This window comes from Hypomesus transpacificus, chromosome 14 (assembly GCF_021917145.1).
Source record: "Hypomesus transpacificus isolate Combined female chromosome 14, fHypTra1, whole genome shotgun sequence".
Lineage (NCBI taxonomy): Eukaryota > Metazoa > Chordata > Actinopteri > Osmeriformes > Osmeridae > Hypomesus > Hypomesus transpacificus.
Genome location: NC_061073.1, coordinates 4,618,550 through 4,643,021, shown reverse-complemented (window position 1 = coordinate 4,643,021; position 24,472 = coordinate 4,618,550). Strand labels below are relative to the sequence as shown.

At 44.0% G+C, this 24,472-nt stretch overlaps 3 protein-coding genes across 3 annotated transcripts; 2 read left to right on the top strand and 1 right to left on the bottom strand.

The window, feature by feature from the left end:
• Positions 1–2,402: 2,402 nt before the first annotated feature.
• Positions 2,403–7,846, top strand: LOC124477243 (protein FAM180A). Its single transcript, XM_047034922.1, has 3 exons — positions 2,403–2,689; positions 6,010–6,107; positions 6,198–7,846. The coding sequence occupies exons 1-3, from the start codon at positions 2,623–2,625 to the stop codon at positions 6,525–6,527; spliced, it is 495 nt and encodes a 164-aa protein (XP_046890878.1). The 5' UTR covers positions 2,403–2,622; the 3' UTR covers positions 6,528–7,846.
• Positions 7,847–7,960: 114 nt separating this feature from the next.
• Positions 7,961–20,911, bottom strand: slc23a4 (solute carrier family 23 member 4). Its single transcript, XM_047033472.1, has 13 exons — positions 20,887–20,911; positions 16,992–17,060; positions 16,137–16,277; positions 14,904–15,061; positions 12,535–12,694; positions 12,084–12,265; positions 11,615–11,735; positions 11,231–11,387; positions 10,557–10,810; positions 9,902–10,066; positions 9,571–9,679; positions 8,663–8,758; positions 7,961–8,277 (listed from the first exon to the last, which is right to left on the bottom strand). The coding sequence occupies exons 2-13, from the start codon at positions 17,037–17,039 to the stop codon at positions 7,961–7,963; spliced, it is 1,908 nt and encodes a 635-aa protein (XP_046889428.1). The 5' UTR covers positions 17,040–17,060; positions 20,887–20,911.
• Positions 20,912–20,981: 70 nt separating this feature from the next.
• On the top strand, positions 20,982–24,448 carry LOC124477242 (intestine-specific homeobox-like). The gene is made up of 5 exons (XM_047034921.1): positions 20,982–21,431; positions 21,817–21,972; positions 22,293–22,441; positions 23,003–23,116; positions 23,476–24,448. Exons 1-5 carry the CDS (start codon positions 21,188–21,190, stop codon positions 23,707–23,709), a joined length of 897 nt encoding a protein of 298 aa, XP_046890877.1. The 5' UTR covers positions 20,982–21,187; the 3' UTR covers positions 23,710–24,448.
• Positions 24,449–24,472: the final 24 nt, after the last annotated feature.

Here is a 24,472-nt window from a genome sequence, read left to right as displayed (position 1 = left end):
TGGTGTGGCTTGGTGAGAAATGTATGAAATGTGCCTGAATTATAGAACTGGTCAAACCTTGTAGCGTGTGCCATGTCTGACAGAATGTGCACCCAGTTCCCCAGGTTCCAAATTAATAATAATAAAAAAACCATCAATAAAGGATTCAAGGATTACACAGATTGATTCTACCTTGAAGAAGCTCTTAAAAACCCAACTCTTCAGAGAGCACCTCCTTCCTTAACTTGCATTTGATGAAAGAGGGAAAACTTTGGCATTTGATGAACTTCCATGCAGAAAAACGACTGATGGACATCAGTACATTGTATTAAAATCACCTGTTATGAATGGTTACATGAGAGCTTCTGCCCCGAGTAAAGACATGGAGGAGTGGCACCTTAATCTTTCAACAAAACTTGAGACTTTGGCATCAGGTGCTGACTATGCATTGCTCACACTGGCTTCAAACACCCTTGCTCTGTTCAAACACAGCTCTGGAAGGTATGGAATCTTTGATCCTCACTCAAGAACGCCTGAGGGGTTTGCATGTCTGAATGGTACGGCCATAATGCTCACTTTCAAACATATAGGTGAAATGATCGATAGGCTCAGCCTTAGTGCAGCTGGAAAACCACACTAAGAAACCATACGTTAACACACTGGTGATGGCACAGTTGTAAAAGTTTGCCATCAGTGGTTTAGGGATGTTGGCACTCCTCAGCTTCCTCAGATAGTAGAGGCTCAGAGAAAATCATGCAGCAACAGTTGTTAAAAATAAAAATACTTTCGTGACCCAAATCAAAATTCTGATGCGACTAGATCAATCAACTTTCTCTCTTAAAGGCTGTCCTCCTCGACCTTTTATTTTTATTTTTTATTAACTATTTGTATTATCCGTGTGGTCCTTTTGCCATTTAAAATGCTATCCTTTCCCGGTTTCCTGCAACCACATTGGGCGCGCATCCCTAATGTTTACAAACAAATAATTGGTCTATTGGAGGGACGTGTATCACGTGACAGATACACCACGTTTTCACGTTAGTTTTCAAAGACTACACGTTGATGAAAGCGCTTTTCCTTTGCTAATGATGTTTTTCTAACTCCGTTTTAGTTGTATTTTGTTACGGATTATATAGCTCATTAGTAGGACCGTGAAGCCGTATACTGATATGACGATCCTGGAAATGACTCGGGTCCCTGATGATACAACGTGCATTTGCATCGTCCCGGTATTGCAGCACCTCCTGAAACGGTGCACTTCCCCTCCCGGGGAAAACAAGATGTTGAATACAAAGTGATTATACAATGGATAGGGTTAGGAGATTGTGGTGTGTTGATTACAACAAGTACTTTACGTTCTGGTCAGACTGTCATGAAACGCTGCCAAACCAACTACTTCTGATTTTCGAACACTAAAAACCTAGTGCCAGAGATTTTTGGAAACAGGTCTTCTCTGAATAGGGGTGGGGACCTGCCTCTATGAGAAGTCCAACCACTGTCAGAAAGGCTCTGTGGTCCTCTCATCTTCATTTGGGTTTCTGTTCAGGCTTTGACTGGATATTTCATGTGACTGGTGTGTTGGTACTGCAAGCTCTCTCCACCACAGCCAAAGAGAACACGGACTGAGCTGGCTCCTCAAGTCAACCTGGCAGAAATACTAACGTTTCTGCTGTCAGTTTAACCACAGCTAATGAAACATAGATCCATAAACACTGACTGGAGTCAAGCTGACGCGTACTCCTGCAGGGATGCTGTTGTTTTAGCCTTTTATAAGCAGACACAGTTCAGAACATTTTTAGTTCAAGAGTATTTTTGTGAGAGCCTGTGTGCTATTCATGAACACAAGATGTTTCCCAAGGAAAGCTGGACTCAATATATAAAATATGTCTGTTATGAAAATGGCAGCGAATGAAAAGCATACAGGGAAGTATTGAGAAGTTTGCTATAACTAGATAATGTGTGGACAGTTTAGAAGATGGTGATGAATATAAATATGATGATGAAGATAATGACGAGAGTTTGGGTGACTGGGGGTAAGTTTTTGTGGCTACTTGCGATCATCCGGGAGAGAGAAATGCAGTTGGGGCAGTTTCTCTCACTCAGAGAAGCTGATAACTACCATCTGTCAGTACTGACAGACTGGAAATCAGCTGACCAGAGGGAGAGAGGAGAGAGGGAGACATAGGGAGAGAGAGAGGGAGACAGAGAGAGAGACAGAGAGGGACAGAAAGAGAGAGGGAGACGGAGAGAGGGAGGGAGGGACAGAGAGAGGGAGGGAGACAGAGAGAGGGAGACAGACAGACAGAGGGAGGGAGGGAGACAGAGGGAGGGAGACAGAGGGAGGGAGACAGAGAGAGGGAGGGAGACAGAGGGAGGGAGACAGAGGGAGGGAGACAGACAGACAGAGGGAGGGAGTGTACAGGGGAGGGAGAGAAAGAGTCCGGCTCTGCACTGAGGCAAATTGAGTCTGAGGATTCTGATGATGGATGTCTGAGGTCTGATTCTGTGGAGTGTCTGTGGCTCTGACGTGTCTAGAGACAGAAGAGCGACTAGACAGGAGCCCGCGTGGGGGTTACAGGTTACACTTGGGAGTGGGCCGTGCTCCACTCCATCCTGGGTCTGGAAGCAAGGGGCCAGGTCACCATGGCACCCTGGAAGGTGGTCGTGGTAACTCTGTTCTACTGCGTGATGGCTCAGCGGCGGAACAAAGGTGAGACGTTGTTCTGTTAAGTCGATTATGAGGCTGCAGTTTCTCAACATTTCTAAACGTTACATTTGAAATGTCATTAATAGGTATTGAAAGTTTGTATTTTTACTAAAGACTATTTTGCATTGATGTGTTAACAATATATAGTCTCTATATTACTTAGACATTTACTTATTTGAAAATGCAAAACCCTTTATTTCTGTATCTGTATTTAGTTATGAAAAGGCAACATAAATCAACTGCTTTCAGTTGATGTAGATGACAGGTTAATGACCACTGTGTTACGATAGCAGGAGCTCCCTATATTATTCCAGTGATCATCTATCAAGCTAAAGTTATTTTAAACTTGTCTTGGCCACAGCAGAGAATCCTGCAGACACAGGGTCCTATCAGACCAGTAGACTGACAGAGTACAGCTTCAAGACCCACACACTCTAGGCAACACAGATCCCTGTCACATCTCTGCTAATACAGTACAGAGAAGTCTGTGTTCAATACAGTATAGAGAGGGCTGTATCCAATACAGTACAGAAAGGTCTGTATTCAATACAGTACAGAGAGGCCTGTGTTCAATAGCATCTCACTCATCATCGTCCTGCCACATCTGATAGTCTCCTGAAATTCGTAGCACATACTAACATATAAGATTATCATCGGGTGTACGTTTACTGAAACTTTTGTCCGTTTCTTCTGTTCAAATGAATCTGGTGTTTTTACTTGACGAAGTTCAGAAGAAATCCATTTAGCAAAGATGGAATTCCTGTAAGTGACTCACCCTGTGTTTAATTCCATCCTTATCGCTCAGAGTTCTTCTGCTGTCTTTGGGATAAACATTGGGACAGTTTGGTGCCAAATTAGGATTTTCACCAAAGTTTTCAAAGGCTTATCTCAAATTCCTGGACATCAGCCAAGTTTGTGAATTCATCCTTTGGCAACCGCAGTTCAGTGCTTCTGTGTTATTACAACAGTGTGAACACAATTCATAATCCTATGATTATGGTTGTATTGTATTTTTCAACAAAAAAAATACACACACACACACACACAGCATCCTTTATCCCACCCTCTGGACACGCCAGCACGACAGACTCTCTTTTGATATTTTTGGACCAACAGACCCATCTGTGTTGGTTTAAGGTGGTGGAGGAGGAGAGAGGATGTGACATCGAAGTAGTCCTTCTCTCTCCAGCTGGCTTGGTCTCTCTGAAGTGCACATGTCTCCCAGATGAGCAATACTGATGTTGAGATACTGGAAGAATTCACAGCACACACCTCACCTTGGTATTCCTATAGGATAGGAGATCTCCACCCACATTCAGATACGGTTTGTGGTTGACGTTTTGGACCGTTGTTCTGGATTGTTCTGGATATTTGAGACTGGTTCTTTTTTCCTATTCACTCCCTGGCACTTATTTTGTGTTGGAAAGCAATTTCCTCATCAGGATGGCCTTTCATTTAGAAAAATACTTTTTAAAAGACTGTAACAGCTGTTTAATGTTATGGATCACTGTAGTTTGCTGCTTCCCAGTTCCACCAGTTCTACTGAATAACTAGTTCCTTAAACGCTGACTGATTGAACCTACAGTTGTTGGTTTAAACATTATGTTGAAACCTTCACTCCAGTTATACTGTCGGCTACTGAGTGTGTTTTAACTGTTAGCAGCTGCTGCGTATATAAAAATATTTGAAACATTCCAACCATTAGCTGCTTCAGGAAACTGATAGCCACCAAAGAATAACGACTATGTCTCCAAGATTTCTACTGATGTAGATGTGGTCAAATATGTGTTTTTTAATCTAGGTTATTTGAAAGATGTCTCGGTTTGTACAGCAAGAGGAAATAATAACTATTTCATAACTTGTGATTTGGTTTCACTTGTTGTCTTGGCTACAATATTATTATTTCAAGGATGAAATCTTTTAAAAACTGCAGTGTTTGGTCATTTGTTACTTTAACCTTTCTTTCTAAAAAGATACCCTTTGCTAATTAACATCAAATAAACGTTGTCTACTGAAACACAAGCACACAATGACCACTTAAATTGTCATGGAAATGTTGAGCAAAGGTTGGACAATAATCAGTTGAAGGTTGGCCAAACGTCATCTAGATCTGGACCTGTAAGAAGCCTTTCGTCATATTTTAGCAAAAATGTAGAAAACGTGACCTGGCAGTGTCTGTGAAAGTGACCTCACTGAGCTGTATGCTAACCAGGGCTTAGAGAGCATAATGATTGCTGACTCTGTTAGTCCAGCAGTTCCTGGAGGAACCATGTCAAGCGACAGACTAAGGAACACAATTTGAACTCATTCTTTGAACTAATTTCAAATATTTTCTTACTAATCAATTCTTTGCACAGTGGTCTGAGGGATGCCTGCTATGCTGGTTAAAAGTAAAATGTCTGCTGGTCTTTTTGCTGTAAGCAAATAAAAAAGACCAGAAACCATTTCCTTAGATAGTCAGTTCATCTTCAAGTAGGAATCTCCAGTCCATCTGTTCCTGGGTTCTTGGCTGCCTGCTTGACTGTCTGCTCACTACATCTCCAACTCATCTGGGATATTATGACCCCCCCCCCCCCATACCTCCTGAACTGTACGTCTTAAAAGGTCCAGATTTAACACACTCAAGTCTGAACCCTGGCTCAGTTCTAGGGAGGAGACCTGGTGCTGTTAAAGGGTTTTACTGGACAATAAGTGGAAACAGTAGCTACACCATGTCTGGATCCTCTCCATCTACTGTACCTTCCTGTCTCTCCTTTCCAGCTTTCTTCATCCTCTCTCACCCACTCTTTCTCTTTCACACTATTGTCTCTCTCTCTTTTTCTCTGTCTCCTTTCTCTCTCTCTCTCCTCTTTGTCTCTCTCTCTCTTATTCTCTCTGTCTGATAAATGATAACAATACCGACCTGTTGTATTAACTATTAAACAGTTTCAGTCTAGGGCACACGTTTTGGACCAAACGAGCATGCTGTTCTCATTTACGCTCACATCAAAACCACGGTCCGATTAAGACCCATCCTGAGCTGCATTTGTCTGAGGGACAAACTTGGGCTCCGCTTCTGCCCTGCGTTCATCCACAATCTGCTGCCCATGTGCTGATCTGACGGGGGGAAACATGTCTGCAGTACCAGCCCCTGGACTGGGCCTCTAACAGGCCTGACCTCGACCTGCACTGATACGCTGTGTTAGTCTTGCCCTGGGAAGAAGAATTCTGCTGTTTTGTGAAAAAGGGATGCAGGAAACAGAAAAAGTGTGACAGAAAGTTTCTTTTTTTTTTCTCATTCCATCTTTCTCTCCTCTCATCTATTTCTCTCTTTTCATGATCAGCTCTCTTTCCGTCTGCGGTCCGAGTGAAGAGAGGGATGGCATCAATGGTGAACCCAACCTTCCACAACTCCATACAAGACGTCAACCTACTCTTTGAAGTGAGCACTTTTGTATAAAGACTAACGAACACACTGTGTACTGAGTAGTACCTAACCTCTGAGTTTCTCTCATCCGTCTGGGCATGCTAGATCCTGCTGGCAGGCCTGCAGTTGGGAGGCGAGGCAGGCCCCTTTTCCCTACTGGACGCTGAACTGGCCTCCCTTCGCCAGACCAGGAAGCTGGAGGTAATCTGTGACGACGTGCTCCCCAGGAAGCTGACCGAGGTGCGACGCCTGACCTCTCACCTCAGCAGTCACCTAGGACACCTGAGACCAGAGGACTTTGAGCGCACAGTGCTGACCATGGTGTACACTGCCCAACGAATCTCCAATTCCACCTCCGGCCACCAGAGGGAGGCGTGGGCAGAGTCTTTTGTCAGTTTGTTCCAAGCCATCAAACAAGACCTGAGTCCAGAATAAAAACCTCTTGCCGGGGACCTGCAAAACCGCCACCCAAATGACAGTGTGTCTGTGGAGTGGTTTGTCATGTGGTTCTGGTGGAATTCTAGCCTATGCCAGGGACGATTGATCGGATTTGACTTCAGACTATCTGCCTTTTTGTGTGATATTTTTCCATGACTATTATTATTTTTTCTTTCATCTGGACCTAATTGTTTGAACTTTAAATGATGTGTACAGATTGTAGGAGTTGTAACCAGGGAAAACACTGTGGAGATTTTTGGACAGGGCCATTTTAACTATACAGCCACCTGGAATGAAACAAATACTATTAGTGCCAGGCAAACATATTACAGATTCTATTTGTTTAGTATTGCTATTGATCTGCATTTATTTCCATTTAATTTCCATTTATATTAATTATTAGCACCGTGGCAATGTTGTTTGACTTGACAACAGGCACATATTGTGAACATGCTCTTTGCAAACTTGAAAATGTATATATAAAGGAATCAATATGTTTACAGTCTGTTAATGTTTAAGAAATATAGCTCCTTTAAAAAAACACATTTCAGTAAAATTCCTGTACAGTTTTAAACATTTAGGATAAATGTACATCTTAACCTATGTATAAACATTTGCCATACATTCATTTGCCATACAACTCAAATGCCACATAATAAAGTTGCCATACAACTCAAATACCGCATTTCTTCGAATAAACGCTGCAGCGTTTATTAAATAACGTTCATTTTTGGTGCAGTGTTTATTCGGGGGCTGAGGAGGTGAATTTTTAAGAGAGATTTCGTGAATTGTAGCTGCAGTGCAGCCATAGACAAACTCGTTGCTGGCATTGTGACAAATGAATCATGCAGCTAAAAACGCAGGTTTCATTTACTACCGCTGACCTCCTTGTCTATTGTTTGTTTGTCTATGAGTGCGGCAACTCACTTTCTTATTGGCTATCAATTAGGTGTGCATTGGTAGTACAACTGTCTCAAATAGTGTTCTACATTGTGTCGAAACCTGAAGCTTTCAAACAGAAAGCTGTGCAGAAAGTTATGTACATGTGTAATAAGATAGGTTAATCCTTTATTTGTCCCGCAAATAATCAATACTGGGGTTGAATTTAACCAATTAAATAACCGTTTTCAGATTTTTAGGGTGCAGCGATTATTCGAGGGCGGCGTTTATTCGAGGGCGGGGTTTATTCGAGGGCGGCGTTTATTCGAGGGCGGGGTTTATTCGAAGAAATACGGTATATTGCTTCACACACTCCCTGACCAGTGAAATCACTTCTTTACAACATAAAGTATACCTTGACAAAACCCAATAGTAAAGCACAGCACATACATTATGCTTTTACAGTGACGTTAAGTGTCTGCAGAGCAGGACACTTCGGTCCATATTCAGCCTCTGTTGCTGTTCTTCCAGTGTCTCGACAGCCCAATAGCTCAAAGAGCCGCAGCTTTAATGATCTGTGGCGCGTCAAGACTCCCAGGAAGCTGCCTGGCCTCCAGTGAGTTAGCGCCTGCTTTAGAATTAGCGTTAGCGTTAGCATGATTGTTAGCATTAGCGTCAGCGCTAGCCTCGTCCAGTGATCTAGTGGCATTGGGAGGGCAGAAGGGCACATAGCGGACCCAGGATGAGGAGGAGAGACGTGAACTGATGCCGAAGGGCAGGTTGTAGACCTCTTCGCTCTCCAGCGTGTTGCTGGAGTCGTCCTGATGAGCCTGGTTCCATGCTACGATACCTCGCTCCCGCTTCGATCCTGACCAACACCAAACAGAAGGGGGAGGAGGGACACACACACACACACACAAGGAGAGGGGGAAGGAGAGAGGAATTATGAAATTAGATGAATTATTTCATACCACATATCAAAAACACAATTGACTGTTTTGTTGGTTTATCTGCCGGATTGCCTGACTGGCTGGCTGACTGGCTGACTGGCTGACTGGCTGGCTGACTGACTGGCTGACTGGCTGACTGGCTGACTGGCTGACTGGCTGGCTGACTGGCTGATTGGCTGACTGGCTGGCTGGCTGGCTGACTGACTGACTGACTGACTGACTGGCTGGCTGACTGGCTGACTGGCTGGCTGGCTGACTGACTGACTGGCTGACTGGCTGACCGGCTGACTGGCTGACTCTCACCAGGTATGGTGTTGTCCAGGAAGAAGCCGAAGAAGCCTCCCACAAACATGCTGGTGGTCAGGAGCACCTGCAGCACCTGGTCCAGCTCCACCACTCCTGTTATTGTCATGGTAACAGTACACAGGGTCATTCTGGGCTATGACCTTATTTTGACATGGCAAGCAACAGCTATGTATTGGCAAATAGGGTATATAATGCAGCAACAACACAAATGTTTTTTTCTTACTGCAATGTAACAATACTAAAATGGTAACAACACTATACATAAGAAGTGAAGAGTCCCTGACAGTTTGTATATTAAGTTAAGTTAATTTTGGCTATAGCAAATATTGAGGTGATCGATTAATGTTGATGGTTTGAAATTAAAATTGAAATGTATTGTTTGGAGGATAACCCCTTGAGATGCAGCATCTCGTTTTCGAGGGGGTCCTCAAGACACAAGACAAAGACAAATACATGCACATTCAAACTCGCTCAAGTTCCCCCACTCCCAGACCTCTCCCACCCCACCGACTCCTTATTGAATACATATTGTATTATTGAGAGGTATATATACACATATACATACATACACATATACATACATATATATGCACACATATACACAAACCTTCACCCTTACACACGTACAGTATTTATTCATAAATAAAAAAGAAAGAAAAAAGAAAGAAAAATCCAGTCAAACATAAGCAAAACATTTACAGCGATAATTTGCTTGTAAGTGATTATAAAGGGATATTTTGAAGGAGTGCAAAGAAGTGATAGATCTTAGAGACCCTGGTAGGCTATTCCAGTCTGAAGGGGCTTTAAATTTAAAGGTAGAGGTCTGATCGCCTGGGGGGAAGAAACTGTTAGTGAGTCTGGTAGCCTCATATGAAGCCACATGTAAACCGTGGCATGTCTCCTACCTGTGGCTATTGCTTTGGGGTTCTTGAACAGCCAGTTGGGTATGACTAGCCCAGAGAACATGGAGAATCCGAAGATGAAGATGTTTCTGGACGAGTTCATGTCTGCATACTGAGAACACCAGGGACATATTTGTCAATGTTTAGTCAGTGGTGACAACCATGATGTCTGCACAGTCACCAGTCTCTACTCATTTCAAGGGACCCCTCTGTAGTAAATTTAAAGCCATATAGTCAATCAAGGAAGTGCCCATACACATAACTCCCCTGATGAAAGTTAGCAGTAACAACTTTGAATATTTCCACATTTGAACCGTGAGAGATAAAAGTTCACCTGGAGGTTGGAGACTCCGGCAGCCGATATGACCCCAAACATGACCATGAACATTCCCCCCACCACAGGGGTGGGGATGGTGGTGAAGATGGCCCCCACCTTACCAAACACCCCCATGACGATCATCATCACTCCGCTGGCCACGATCACCATGCGACTGCCCACCTGTGAGGAGGCCCAGCATGCCCATGTTCAGGTCACCAAGACAGACCCTGACTGTGCTCTCTGTTCTGTTAGGAGGATGTACCAAGACACACCCTGACTGTGCTCTCTGTTATGTTAAGAGGACGTACCAAGACACACCCTGACTGTGCTCTCTGTTATGTTAGGAGGATGTTGCCGCACTCGGAGAACAAGCTGAAATAACTGTCACCCTGAGAATGAACAATCTCCACTCAAAACAAACTTCACATCTAACTGAATTTGGTCATCTTGTTTTTAGATTTTCAATCTAGTTGTTTGACTTGTTTCTAGAATAAATGGATTTTCCAGTGTATTAACCAAATGAAACATTTTAAGAAATGATATCAAGGTAAACTGCACTGGCAGTCAAATGTATTTGTTGTAGGTATAAGCAAGTTCATTACTAATATTTGTGCACTTAAAGTTGATAGGGCATGTTTGCACCAAAGCCATCAGTGTGCCTGGTTCTCACCTTGGTGATGCCCAGCGCTCCTACGTTCTCACTGTAAGAGGTGGTGCCGTTGCCCGTGCCCCAGGCTCCAGCCAGCAGACACCCCAGTCCCTCGATGCCGATCCCCCGGTTGATGGCATGTTTGGGGGGAGGAGGGGCCCCTGACAGCCTGGCACAGGCGTGGTAGTCGCCCACGGACTCGATCATGGAGGATATCACCCCCGCCAAGATCCCCACCACCCCCGCCAGACTCACGGTGGGAAGACCCCACTGACCTGGGGAGAGATGATGCTCAGTGTAGTTATATAACATGGGCCTGAGACGTCATTTCAAGTTAAAAAGCTCACTGAGTGGATGTGATAAACACCCGACCAAAAACAACAGTTTTCAAAACTTTTTGCCCTTTGGAACAAGTACAGGTACATTTGAATATTGGGAGTCAGGTGGCTGAGCGGTGAGGGAGTCGGGCTGGTAATCTAAAGGTCGCCAGTTCGCTTTCAAGCCACACCAAAGGACGTTGTGTCCTTGGGCAAGGCACTTCACCCTACTTGCCTCGGGGGGAATGTCCCTGTACTTACTGTAAGTCGCTCTGGATAAGAGCGTCTGCAACATTTAATTTGATAGGGCATTCCTGCAGCGTGTCTGGCTCGGAATGACCAGTTCAAGAGTGTGTGTTGCCATGGCGTCCGCCCTACCTGGGTACGGGAAGCGGAACCAGGGGGCGTGGCCCACCACATCCCCCTTCAGGTCGGTGCGCGCCAGGTGTCCGTACTGCTCTGGGTTGGGCGGGAGGACATCGTACACCGTCAGGATGAAGCAGATGAGCCAGGACAGCGTGATGCCCAGCAGCACCTGGAGACAGGTAACACACACACACGTTATACAACTCGCACACCTGGATTAGCTTACGCTGTTTGTCTTCCTGTTCGACACATTTTCAACCCGGTTCCCAGACACATAAGAAGTGAGGCATTGGGAGGAATAGATTTATCACCCCACCTGGGACCCAGAATTCATGTTCTTTCATTTGTGACAGTTACACTAGCCGTTAACAGAGGCTGACGTTCCATGGGACTCACAGGGAGGATCTGGAAGATGTACATCCTGGAGGTGTGGAGCTTCTTGGTTTTGGTGTACGTGGGGAACGGGACTGGGATGTGACGCAGATACTGGGAGAACAGGATGATCAGCACTGTAGTCCTGAGGGGGAGAGAGAGAGAGAGAGTGAGAGAGAGAGAGAGAGAGAGAGAGAGAGAGAGAGGGGAGAGAGAGAGAGAGAGAGAGAGAGAGAGAGAGAGAGAGAGAGAGAGACAGAGAGAGAGAGAGAGAGAGAGAGAGAGAGAGAGAGGGAGGGAGAGAGAGAGAGACGGAGAGAGAGAGAGAGAGAGAGAGAGAGAGAGAGAGAGAGAGAGAGAGAGAGAGAGAGAGAGAGAGAGAGAGAGAGAAGAGATGGGGGAAGACATATCTCCATTGTTAGATATGTAGTTGAACAGCAGTTGACCTGCTGTTCTGACCCAGGAGGCCTCGTCAACACTGAGGCTTACGTACATGGAGGAGATGCCCCAGTGGTTTCCAGCGCTGGTGCCGGCTGAGTCGAACAGGGACAGGCCAATCAGGGCGATGGTGGGGGCGATGGTGAGGGGGCCGATGAAGCGCATGAAGAGGCCGATCAGGCCAGAGAACCCAACCAGAACCTGGAACAGAGAACCCACCATGATGGAACCCTGCAACTGGAGACAAGAGACATGAAGGATGGTCAGTGTCAATCAATCAATAAAGAAAATCTGTCCATAAATATATCATTTACTAATTAATCATCTACTATTTATATATCCAATACAGAATATCAAAGGGCAATTGATAGTTTTTCCATAATAAAATGTGATGTGGTTTAGTTCAAGTTTGTGTTGGTCTCTCTCGATTGGACTTCACCCTCCTGTACAGTGGGTGGCAGTAATGCACCTTTAGGACCACTTATAAAAAGAAGAAGATGACTCACAGCTCGCATGCGGCTCTGCCACACCTCTATGAAGACGGGCGAGGAGGCGTTGACCAGAGATGCATTCTGGGTCCAGGCTGGGCAGGTCCACTCTGGCATAGAGAGCATAGCCATGGAGGGAGCAAGCAGGGTAAAGGTACCCCCCTGGAGGATGGGCAATCTGTGGTGTGTGTGTGTGTATGTGTGTGTGTATGTGTGTGTGTATGTATTTGTGTGTGTGTGTGTGTGAGTGTGTGTGTGTATGTATGTGCGTATGTGTGTGTGTATGTGTGTGTCGATGTATGTGTGTGTGTGTGTGTGTGTGTATGTGTGTGTGTATGTATTTGTGTGTGTGTGTGTGAGTGTGTGTGTGTGTGTGTGTATGTGTGTGTGTATGTATTTGTGTATGTGTGTATGTATGTGTGTTTGGGGGGAGGTGGCAGACAGACGGACAGGTACACAGAGATACAGAGCGTCAGAGAGGTATAGAGAGGTCTGGTTTGGGCGGTGAAGTGAAGTGGGACCGTCGTGCTAAAGTGAAGCGTTGTGTGCTAAAGTGAGCTCTCCTGTACAGTTCAGTGGACAACGGCGACTCTTTTTCCTCTTGGTGGCCCCTTCCCCTCCAAGGCTGATTTGAGTCTTGTGAGGAGATAAAGAGAGCATGTTTCTCTAATCTGCAGTAACACGGCCTCTGTGTTTCTAAAAAAAAAACACTGTGTTGCCCACATATTGATGAACAACCAAGGGACTTAACAGAGTCAATAATCTAGTCATTTTATAACTGACATGAACATTACCTTCACAACAACATTGATGAAATCCCGAATGTAACCTTTGAACCTTGCTAATCTTAGCACCGTTCAGGTCCAGCTCGCGGAGAGAGGGGCGTGCAACCACAAGGTTCAGTTGACTTTCCAGTGTTTCCTGAGCTCTATAGGCCGTATTGACCCTGGTTAGATCGGGCCTGTGTTGTGGTCACCGTGCTCCACACACACATTGTTTCCTCACAGCTGATCTCCAGGTATTTGAAGTAAGACACAAAAGCATCCGTGCTGATAAGCTTGAGGAATGTGTGGAGTTAATGTGAACCAGATTCCAAACCTAATAAGATGGAAATTCCAACCTAATCCTATTATGATACTAATACTAGGGCCAGGTTGGACCTTACAGAACTTCGATACACTAACACCTGGAATCACCACACTGCTGATGCTACCAGACAGTTCTAGAATTAAGTGTCAAAACGCCAAGAGATAATTGTAACCTTTACATTATATTATACCATGTGTATTCAGTATGTTATATTTGATCGATGTCATCAATATAAATTTGATGATGTGGTTTCATGAGAGTTCCAGGAAGTCCATGAAACATGTTAACTACATATTTACGGGACTCTGTATAAGTTATCTCATTTTTGGTAACTAGAACTTTAGACATTAATGAACCATCTAGTAATATCTCACCTCCTATTATCACTCTATACCCTATAATTAGAAGAGTAACTGATAGTGTTAGGCTATCAAAACAAGCAAAAAGTCCTTGGCATCCAAGATTTTGAACATTCATTTGATCTTATTTTATTTTTTGGAGGCAATACTGCAAGTTCAACATTGTTAGTGTTTAGCTTTTTCATTAGATGGACTTGAGATGGATGAATGAATCCCTTCATGTTGAGATAATCCCTCGATTGACCCTGTGGCCAGAGCAGAATATTCTATTGTGTTGTGAATCATAAGCCTAGGCCACTGACCTGTATAGTGCAGCTGACCACAGCCAGGAAAGACTGAGAGGGAAGGAAAACAGCTAGTTCTCCTCTGGCTGCTTCATCACATGGTATGGCTGTGTTGGGCTTGTTAAATGATAGCCCTATTACTCCTGGTGCTAGGACAACAGGAAGTGCAGTGACAAAAAATGGCCGCTTGGGACCGTTGTTCCTGGTGATGATGTGGGTTTTGTGTGAGGCATTGTGTGCACAAGTGAGGCGTTGTGTGCTAAAGTGAGAAGTTGTGTACTAAAGTGAGGCGTTGTGTGTTAAAGTGAGTCGTTGTGTGCTAAAGTGAGGAGTTGCAGAGAGCTCTGATGCGTGAGAACAGATACACCCATCACTGGTGATTAGGATCAAATCGCCCGTAACAACCCTACCTGTCTAATACTGTACATCTCTACACAACTTTATCTTCCTGACAACGTCCAGACAATCTCTCTATCGCTGTCGTATCGGTTCAATCATCATCCCCCTATAAAGCATATATTGTGCAGTGAAGCAATCCTATGGTCTGTACTCACACATTTTATGACCCTGCAACACCAAATGCACACATACACCCAAACACACCCAAACACACCCAAACACACACAGACACACCCGCAGAGGCGCCCACACACACCTGACTCCAAAGGTGACCTGCAGCAGTGTGCAGACTCCGGACACAAAGAAGATGGTGCTGATGAGGTGGCTCTGAGTCAGGCCGTCATGCTGCAGACACAGGCCCTGGGACAGGATCAGGGGGATGGCTATGATGCCCCCAAACGCCGTCAGGCAGTGCTGGAGACACAAACGGCAGACAGACGGGATTCAACAGTGGGGAGGGAAAGAGACGTTGTCACTATTCGAAAGGGACAGTTTGAGCCATTGAAAGAAATGGATGAAAAGTGCAGTTAAAGTCTAGGAGAATACTCAAGGAACGTATAGGGTTATCAAATCGGGATCAGAATTTGGTGGTTCGCATTGTATCTGTCTGGATTAGCAGTAGTCCTTCAACAACTCGTGCTGCCTTCGGTCTGACTGAAACTTACTCTAACTGCTAGTAATGTACAGGTCCGCTAGAGCTTGTCATGTGACGCTGTCATGATGTCCTTTCCGTTTTCCTCTACATCCTTCTACTGGAAACTGGGTTACTAACTAACTGCTGATATGATCATGTGGGCTAATTACATCAATGGACTCCCAGTGGACCCCCAGCCTCAACCGTATCTGCATGTTCAGCGTCTGTGCTAAATCGTGACACATTAGGGACTGATGAGGAAAGGCTTTTAGGCGTACATGGTAGTGGAAACAATGTGGAAATAGAATACAGTAGAGAAGAGTCGAGTAAATTGTAATATAGTAGGGTAAAGATTAGTAGATTATGCTGCAGTATGGTTGAGTAGAGTATGGCAGAGCGTGAGAGGGCAGGGTAGATCAGGACAGGGCAGAGCGTGAGAGGGCAGGGTAGATCATGACAGGGCAGAGCGTGAGAGGGCAGGGTAGATCATGACAGGGCAGAGCGTGAGAGGGCAGGGTAGATCATGACAGGGCAGAGCGTGAGAGGGCAGGGTAGATCAGGACAGGGAGAGCGTGAGAGGGCAGGGCAGATCAGGACAGGGCAGAGCGTGAGAGGGCAGGGTAGATCATGACAGGGCAGAGCGTGAGAGGGCAGGGTAGATCATGACAGGGCAGAGCGTGAGAGGGCAGGGTAGATCATGACAGGGCAGAGCGTGAGAGGGCAGGGTAGATCATGACAGGGCAGAGCGTGAGAGGGCAGGGTAGATCATGACAGGGCAGAGCGTGAGAGGGCAGGGTAGATCAGGACAGGGCAGGGCAGAGCGTGAGAGGGCAGGGTAGGAGGCAGGGTTGGTACCTGGATGCCCAGGATGATGCAGAGGTACCACGGAGGGACGTCGGTGACACAGTAGGCCAGCTTGTTCCTGTTCTCTTCCCCGGAAAACTCAGACTCGTCACCATCTTTCTCCTCTGACAGGTCGCACAAATGGCTGTCGGTCTGCATCACACACACACACACACGTACATGGACGCACCCATGTGTTTCATGTTTCAATACAACTGACAGTATGTTGCTTGGCAACAGAATGTTTTATAAGATGAACGTTTACGATTATCTGGTAAAGATTAACATCAACTTTGTTAACACTACATTTGTTTCACGACAACCTATCACAAAAACTATAATATGCCCTTAAACAATCTGCGTCAAAGACACAGACAAGTTCATTTCTTCATGTGTTTTTCATCCCTCAGTTTAAAGCCCCCCTCCACCGGCATGGGCCAGGCTTCTCCTTGGAGCCTTTAACGACCACTGATGCAAATATCTCAAGAGAACCCCCTGATCTCTGTCAACTCCTTTTTCGAGTTTAAGTTCTCTCAATGTACCTTTGCAGATTGTAATAAGCTTGCTTTCCTCATACCAACAAAGCCTGCATCACTGATTAACCCTGCATTCCAGAAGTCTCACACATTTTATTAGCCAACTCTCCTACCCATTTAGATATAGTGTTGCATAAGATGTTTATCAGATGTTCCCAACATAAGGTCTCTCATCTCTCCTCAGAAAAGGTAATAATGGCAACATACCGCTTTAGTATTTCTAAGGGGTAACTGTCCATTGTAAATCTCTATCGTATCATATAATTGGAATTCCCATACTTACACAAAACACCTGTAAAAGAAGAATGTAAGAAATGGTTTTAATACTCACAGCGAAGGCATAGCTGTCCAGGCCATTGCTATCTTTCTCAGGGGGCATTGTCCTATCTCAGGTAGAATTCTAGGCCGGGGTCCCGATTTCAATAAATACAGAGAGAGAGAGAGAGAGAGAGTGTGGATGGTTTATGTTTGAGAAGTGTTTGTGTACAAGAAGGTGGGAGGAAAGGGGCAAAGGGTGGGACTAAGAGAGAGAGGGAGACAGAAAGAGCGGGAGGAGTCAGAGAGACACAGAGGGCAAGAGAGAAAGAGGGGAGAGAGAGAGAGAGAGAGAGAGAGAGAGAGGGAGAGGGAGGGATAGAGAAGGAGGGAGAGAGAGAGAGAGAGAGAGAGAGAGAGAGAGAGAGAGAGAGAGAGAGAGTGAGAGAGAGAGAGAGGGAGGGAGAGGGATAGAGAAGGAGGGAGAGAGAGGGAGAGAGAGGGAGAGTGAGGGAGCTAAGACACGAGACTACTGCTGTTGCTGATTGTGAGTCAAATGAATCTCACCAGATACACATGTGAACCCAATTTCAGACAGGCAGCTGATCAGCCCTTCGGAAACTCAGGGCACTGAGGACTGGTTTCTCTTATTCTAGTTTCTCTTTCTTCCTCCCCCCCTCATCTCACTCTCTCTCTTCACCAATAGTATCACAAGACAAGGATCCTTGTAGGCATACACTTGAAATATCCTCCCTATATATTATCTCTGGAACATGGTCCAGAGTCCCATTGTTTTAAACTGCGTTTGTATAATTAGATGCGCTGTAATATTGCAGTTTCTGTCCTTCAGTGTTTGTTCAGTGGCTGATGGGCCTTGATAAAAAGCCTTGGATAAGACTCTGCAACTTTAGGTTTACTTTGGTCATGTACTTATGAAGTGTTGAAAACAAATGTGCAAATGCGTTATCACTGACAACTACAACCCAGTGTATGCCACACTACAATCTACAAATAGAAGACCTTTTTAACTTACACATCTGTGAGTGGTTTATTAATATTTAAATGTCATGCCATCATGTTATTTGCATGAGAAACTTCATGTGCTTCTGTAACAGCTCAACAGCAATGTCTTGGAAATATTTAACTAATGTTAAACTGTGAATGAAAACTACAAATAACTGATCGACTCAAGTCAAATTACAGCATAACCTAATTTCCTCAATTACTGGACAAAAAGTAGGCTAGATAATGAGTAGCATGGCTGTTTATATTCAATTAGTCAAGATGATTAGACATTTCTGCTTCTAAAATGCACAATTAGAGGGGTTTTATTCTTATGAAACAAAGGATTCAGAATGTGTATATCAACAGTAAGATAGATCTGACAAACAACAACAACGAATTTCCAAGAGACAAAGTAACATCCTTCTATGTTTAACGTAACATCAATGTTTCTTCAACAGCCACATGCATATCCCCCCCCCCCCAACACACACACACTCTGACGTGTACGGTCAACATGTACAGCCATTAAAGACGTAAGCAAGAGAGTCTTGTGGACTAATTCACTCCATGTAATGGATTTATGCTGAAATGACCAGTGTCAAATCCCTTATTCCTGAACGTGGTCAGCCAACATCTGTCTCACATGTGTGTGTGTGTTAAACGTGTATTTAATGTGCTAGATTAATATTGTGGTGGTGGCTGATTTTATGTACCAGACAGCAACTTTTTCTTCAGGAGAAAGTTACTGTAAAGTTACTGTAAAGTAACCACTCCCCTCCGGCAGAAGGCTGCGGTCCATAAGGACCAAAACCTCACGCTACAAGAACAGTTTCTTTCCTTCTGCTGCTAGCCTTCTTAACAAGTCCCCAAACTGACACTGACACTCTGTGACTTTACCTCATACACTCTGTATGATTCAGTATTATTTTTAGTCTATATTATTTTATTTATCGTATTTTATTTTATATTGTATAGCTCTGCCAGTAGTTTATTTTATTTTGTTGTACATTTTCTACATTTTCTTTTTGTTCATTATGTTTAAATGTTCACTCTATAAATGTTCACTGTATGCACCTGCCCACCAAAGTAAATTCCTTGTTTGTGTCCACTGACTTGGCGATTAAACACAATCATGATTCTGGTTCTGAGGAAGAGGGTTGTGGAGTCCTGATCCACCTTGTGCTGATCCAGTCCGTATCCTCTCTCTACAAGTTACTCACAGGGCAGTGTATGTCAATGAGGCGATGTACACTTTGCTCCCAAGCACGTGACTACTATCAGACAGGAGAGCGCACGTGGTACAGTAGTAGTCTGTTTGGCCATATCATTAAATTGGGTTAAAAGTTACTTTTAACGATCAATTACTGAGAACTTTGACTGTAAGGGAGATACCCTTTCCAAAACTTGTAAGGGCGTAATCGTTTTTGAAAGACACAGAGAAACACAAATATCCGACGAGGCAAAATATCCCGCACAATTTTGGAATCCCTGCCGGGACGCAAGTTTTAGGTCTCGAAAAGAGGACATGTCGGTAAAAGAGGACATGTCGGTAAAAGAGGACATGTCGGTAAAAGAGGACGTCTGTTCACCCTAACATAGACAGTGTTTTTCGGTGTCAAAAATGTGTTAACTAACTGTTGATAGTCGGTAGTCGTTCAATCATTCAGCAAAATGAAATTAATTGGCTAAATGACGTCACACACGTTGCGGGTTAGACTGCAGTTGGTCTACAAATAAGTAACTTGCTTGACTTTATCAGCATTCTCGGCTGACTGATCGCTTTGTTGTCCCCAGTCAAAAGTATAACCACACAGGGACTCTCACAGGGAATCTCAAACATTCAATGGTCTAGTTAGATCCAAACCTATAGCATCTTTTTCATGACTGTGCTGCTGTTGACAGAGATGGACACGGAGAAAGGAGATAGGCCTAACCATCAGATGAATCACCAAGCCTGCCCTTCCCAATGTACAATTTTACTGCTAATGTAGCGACTGGACTTTTAAAAACCAATACATTAATCATGGGATATATCATGAGGTCAACCTTTTTGCTTTCATCAATAACATATTCGACTTTTCTGTTCACCAGTAGAGGGAGTCTGTCTCACATCTTCCTCAGGCTGCTGGATGCCACGGTTTGGACAACATTAGACAGTGTTACAGTCAATCATTAAATATGAAGTCACTTACTGTGGCCTATTTACTGTTTGTACAAAATGAACAATCATATTAATTATGCCAGTGCATAATCTTCCCTGTAAATAACAATAATTGCAATCATTGTAAATTATGTTATGTTGTAACCATAGACAGTATATACATATATCTAATATTGATATGCCTTTATATACAGTCTATGGTTGTAAATAGTTGTAACTGTAACTAATGTAACTATGTTGACCAATCTCAAGTCTTCAACACCAAATCAACGTGAAGGACTGTGGTTATTGATGTCCATTCTTTTCATATATAATGATTTAAATGTACAGGAAATGCTTTTACGGCTAATATGACAGGGTGCAGGGCTGTTGAACTGAACAGAAGGTAAAGACTAGATAATAACTGTTATCTATAGCAGCACATAGTTCCTCTAGAACAGTAATCTACGAGAGTTTTCACGAGGTGAAACGTTGTACAAGAGGGCAGGTGGAGGCCAGAATGATAAAAGATTTGTAGCCAATAAATTCAGATAAGGAGAAGCAGCGGGATAAGTTACAATAAATAATATTTCTTGTCCATGTTTCAAAAACAGGCTTTCCTGTGTTAAAACTGTGAGTAAAAGTTATAAATCCAAGCTGCCAAGCTATCAATGCCAGAGGATATTGTATTTATACAACAGACAGCCACTGAGTACAGACAGAATGTAACAGAGATAGGGAATTTGATATATATACTGTATTATCAAGGATCAATGTGACAGGGAGCTAGTTTAGTTGACTAGCTAGAAAAGCATGTTGTAGTTACTCAGTAGACCTGGCTCCTCCTCCTAATCATCTCATGATGTGGATGAAAACACCAAGGGGAAAACAGGCGGGACAGTCACCTCGTTGGGGGGAGAAGGAGAGAAACAGAGAGAGAGACAGCGTGTGTGTGAGAGAGAGAGAGAGAGCGAGAGAGAGAAGCGACTATTGAGTGGAATTGGAATCAAATGAAGATGGATGGGTGGGTCTAACTGAAAAAAAACCTGCTCAGCTTCTGGTAAAATCCTGGTGTGTAAAACAACAGGAGGACAGGACGGTGCGTGAAGGACTCTGACCTGGTTCCCATGACTCCAGCCACGGTGACCCTGCGAAGGTTGAGGAAACTCTGGGAGGATGAGCACACACACTCGCTCAGGGTGGACAGAGGAGAGGGCCGCTCGGTGAAAGACCCGCCTGTCTCTCCCAGGAAGCTGTCCCATTCCATAGAGGAGATCTTGAGGACTTCGACATGTGTGCGAGAGGAGAGGCACTGCAGGTTGTCTGTTATCAGAGAGAACAAGCAGATTCCTGCTCCGACGTCCTGCACTGGTACGTGTAAATAGGTGGTGGCATAAGAGATTTAGAAAGTCGGAGATAAAGTCTGTAAATATGTAGTAGATATTTCTCGTTTGTTATTGTGGTAAGCCTTCAGAAGCCTTCCACATTATCATGTTACTACTGGTGCTTACTGTACACATCCAGTATTTTAGACACAGGGTCTCTGGTCTACAAATAAGGATTTCTGTCAGTTGAAAATCTCCCCTTAACCTACCCATCATCTTAATACCCAGAAGTTTTATTTAGCTTCTACTGGAGTATTCTGAATTCCCCTTCAGGGATAGCTCAAGGTCTATCTATCTAACTACCAAATATAACATGAATTACGACATAAAACACATCAAAAGTCACACAGGACCTTCTCCTCTGTGAGCAGAATGGACCGTACAGCATTCTGTCACCCCGGCCTTTGGCTGGGTCAGTGACCACGCATCCCCTGACCACGGCCGAGCTCTCAGCACTCCCCCCCCTGGGGAGGACGGGGGTGCGGAGCTGGGGGCGTCCGGGACAGACTGCCCTCGTCTCAGTCATGGTGAGAAGTGACGATGATGATGATGATTGTGATGATATTGACACAGATGATGATGCTTATTACGATAATGATTTTAATGAATACGATGTGATAATGACATAGATGATGACGATGATTATTACAATGACGACTTTGATGATAAAGACGTGTGTTACTTCCTTGCCCGTACTGTGTTTAAACCCCGGACCTCTGTATTGCAAACATGACCACCATCTTTATAACGAGCTACGCCACCGAAAGAGTTAGCTCTTCGATGACGCGGGTGGGCAGTCATACTGAGGAGTGAGTCTAACCAATTCAACTGTGTTCCATCCACGCAGTGCAGAGGAGAAGGAGGCAAACTAGGGTCAGCTTCTCTGCCTCCCAGCTAGAGGAGCTGGAGAAGCTGTTCCAGGAAAACCATTACCCAGATGTCAACATCAGAGACCAGCTAGCCTCTCGGCTGCAACTCACTGAGGGGAGAGTACAGGTAGGACACACACCTAGACACACCTGAACACATGCACTTGTTTATTATTAAAAACACACCTGAATACAGACAGACACTGAAAACTAAACTGGAGACATAAGTCCGGTCATGGTTAAACACATGCATTTGATTGGAAGCCACTCCTAAACACATACTCCTTACGCAGACCGCATACAATACAAGTGTAAGGGATGTTTGTAAGATATCCTTTTGAGTCATTTTGAAATGTACCATTAGAAATTCTAGCTGGATATGTCAAACCCCTCCCAAGTCTTCATTTGCTGATGTGAAACAACAACTGTATCTATGTTTGCTTGACTTGACTGGAGACTACATGACTGTGCCGACCATATCAGATAGTCATTTGAGATTAGACTGGATTATTATTATATGTTATTATCATCATTCTCACCATAAACATATCGTTATGCACCTTCAGACCCAAGCAAATTCATTGCATGTGAGAACCTACCTGACAATAAAACAGTTTTCTGGTTACAGATTCGAATATTAAAGCAGAGAGGACATGTCATGATTTCAGGATCTTTTTGTCTTTTCCAGATTTGGTTTCAGAACCGCAGGGCCAAATGGAGGAAAGCAGAGAGTCAGTGGGATCTGGAGATGGTGACCAGAGACCAGATCCACACATCCAAACTGGGCCTTCCTCATCTGCAGGTACAGAAGCATGCCTGTTGTGTATTTGTGTTTAGAAACAGGTGTATTGTTGATAAGGTCACATTTTAAATAGGTAAAAACAATCTGTTATCACACAAGATCACATTTTCTGTGAAGTGATCCAAAGATCCTACCTTAATGTAATTCAAGGATCACACCTAAAATGGCCTATCAACACTAACTCTATACCAACCCAACCCTTAGTCTACCTGACTCAAGTTCTTTCACATCAACAAAGTTACAATTGACTGTTGATAGTGTTTGTGTGTATTGGTTGGATGCAATTATCCTCGGAAATGAAATGCAGCCAACCTAGCCTGATCTAATCTGGTGGCGTTTGTGTTCCATGGCTGATAAAGGGTGAAGAGGCTAGGTCTCTCCTATCAGCCGCTTCCTCTGCGGGGTACACCCACCCAGCACGTCTGTTAGCACCCTGCCCCAAGGACAACAGCTTCCTGACAGCTGAATGGGCCGCAGCCTGCTTACCTAAAACCTTTCAGCCAATAGCCTTGCACCTGCCCCCTCCCCAACGTCCCCTTTGCAACCCTTGGATCTTCCACCCCCACCCCAACCCCAGATACGCCCTCAGCTGACAGGAAAAAAACTGGACCACATTGAACCACAAAGAACACTGTAAAACGATATCAATATCCACTGGAAATACCTATCTGGAACTGCTAAGCCTGGTGTTGAGGGGGAATTGTGTTGAGTTGAGATTGTGAACAGATTATTGAAAAGGAAGTGGAATTGCACAACTTACTTTTTGGTGTCTACACACACTTGCTAGTATTATAATAGTTGTTTGACATATTTAAATATCAATAAAACATCAACTGGTCTGTTTTTCATTTTAGGGGATACTTAGATTCATTTTTGTTCATCATTGTCAGTTGACTTTAAGCACATTTTGATAATCTTCACATGCAGTTCTACTGTTAGCTGTGTTACTGTGTTAGTATATTTCACTGTTTTAATGACCTTAACCAACAGGCTATCTTATCTATCATGACGTCATCCTACAAGGAGATAAGATAATGGGAACCTACAAATGAGTTGTATTTTTGACTGTTCTTGTTGTTGCTCAATTGTTTTATAGGTATATTGTTATACACACATCTCTCCTTATCTTAATTTGGGTTTGTCGGCTCAGGTTACCTGCAGGTCATCCTCAACTCCATTTGACCCCAGTTCTAAAAATGGAACCAGAATAAATGTCTTCCTTTCTTAGGTTTGAAGTAAAAAGTAAAAAGTGATAAGTTTGCTATTTTAATCGTAACGATTTTCCCCCTGTATTTTAATTAGCAAAATACATTTACTTAGCTTCATGGCGGCATACGCTTAAGTGACAATAAATGT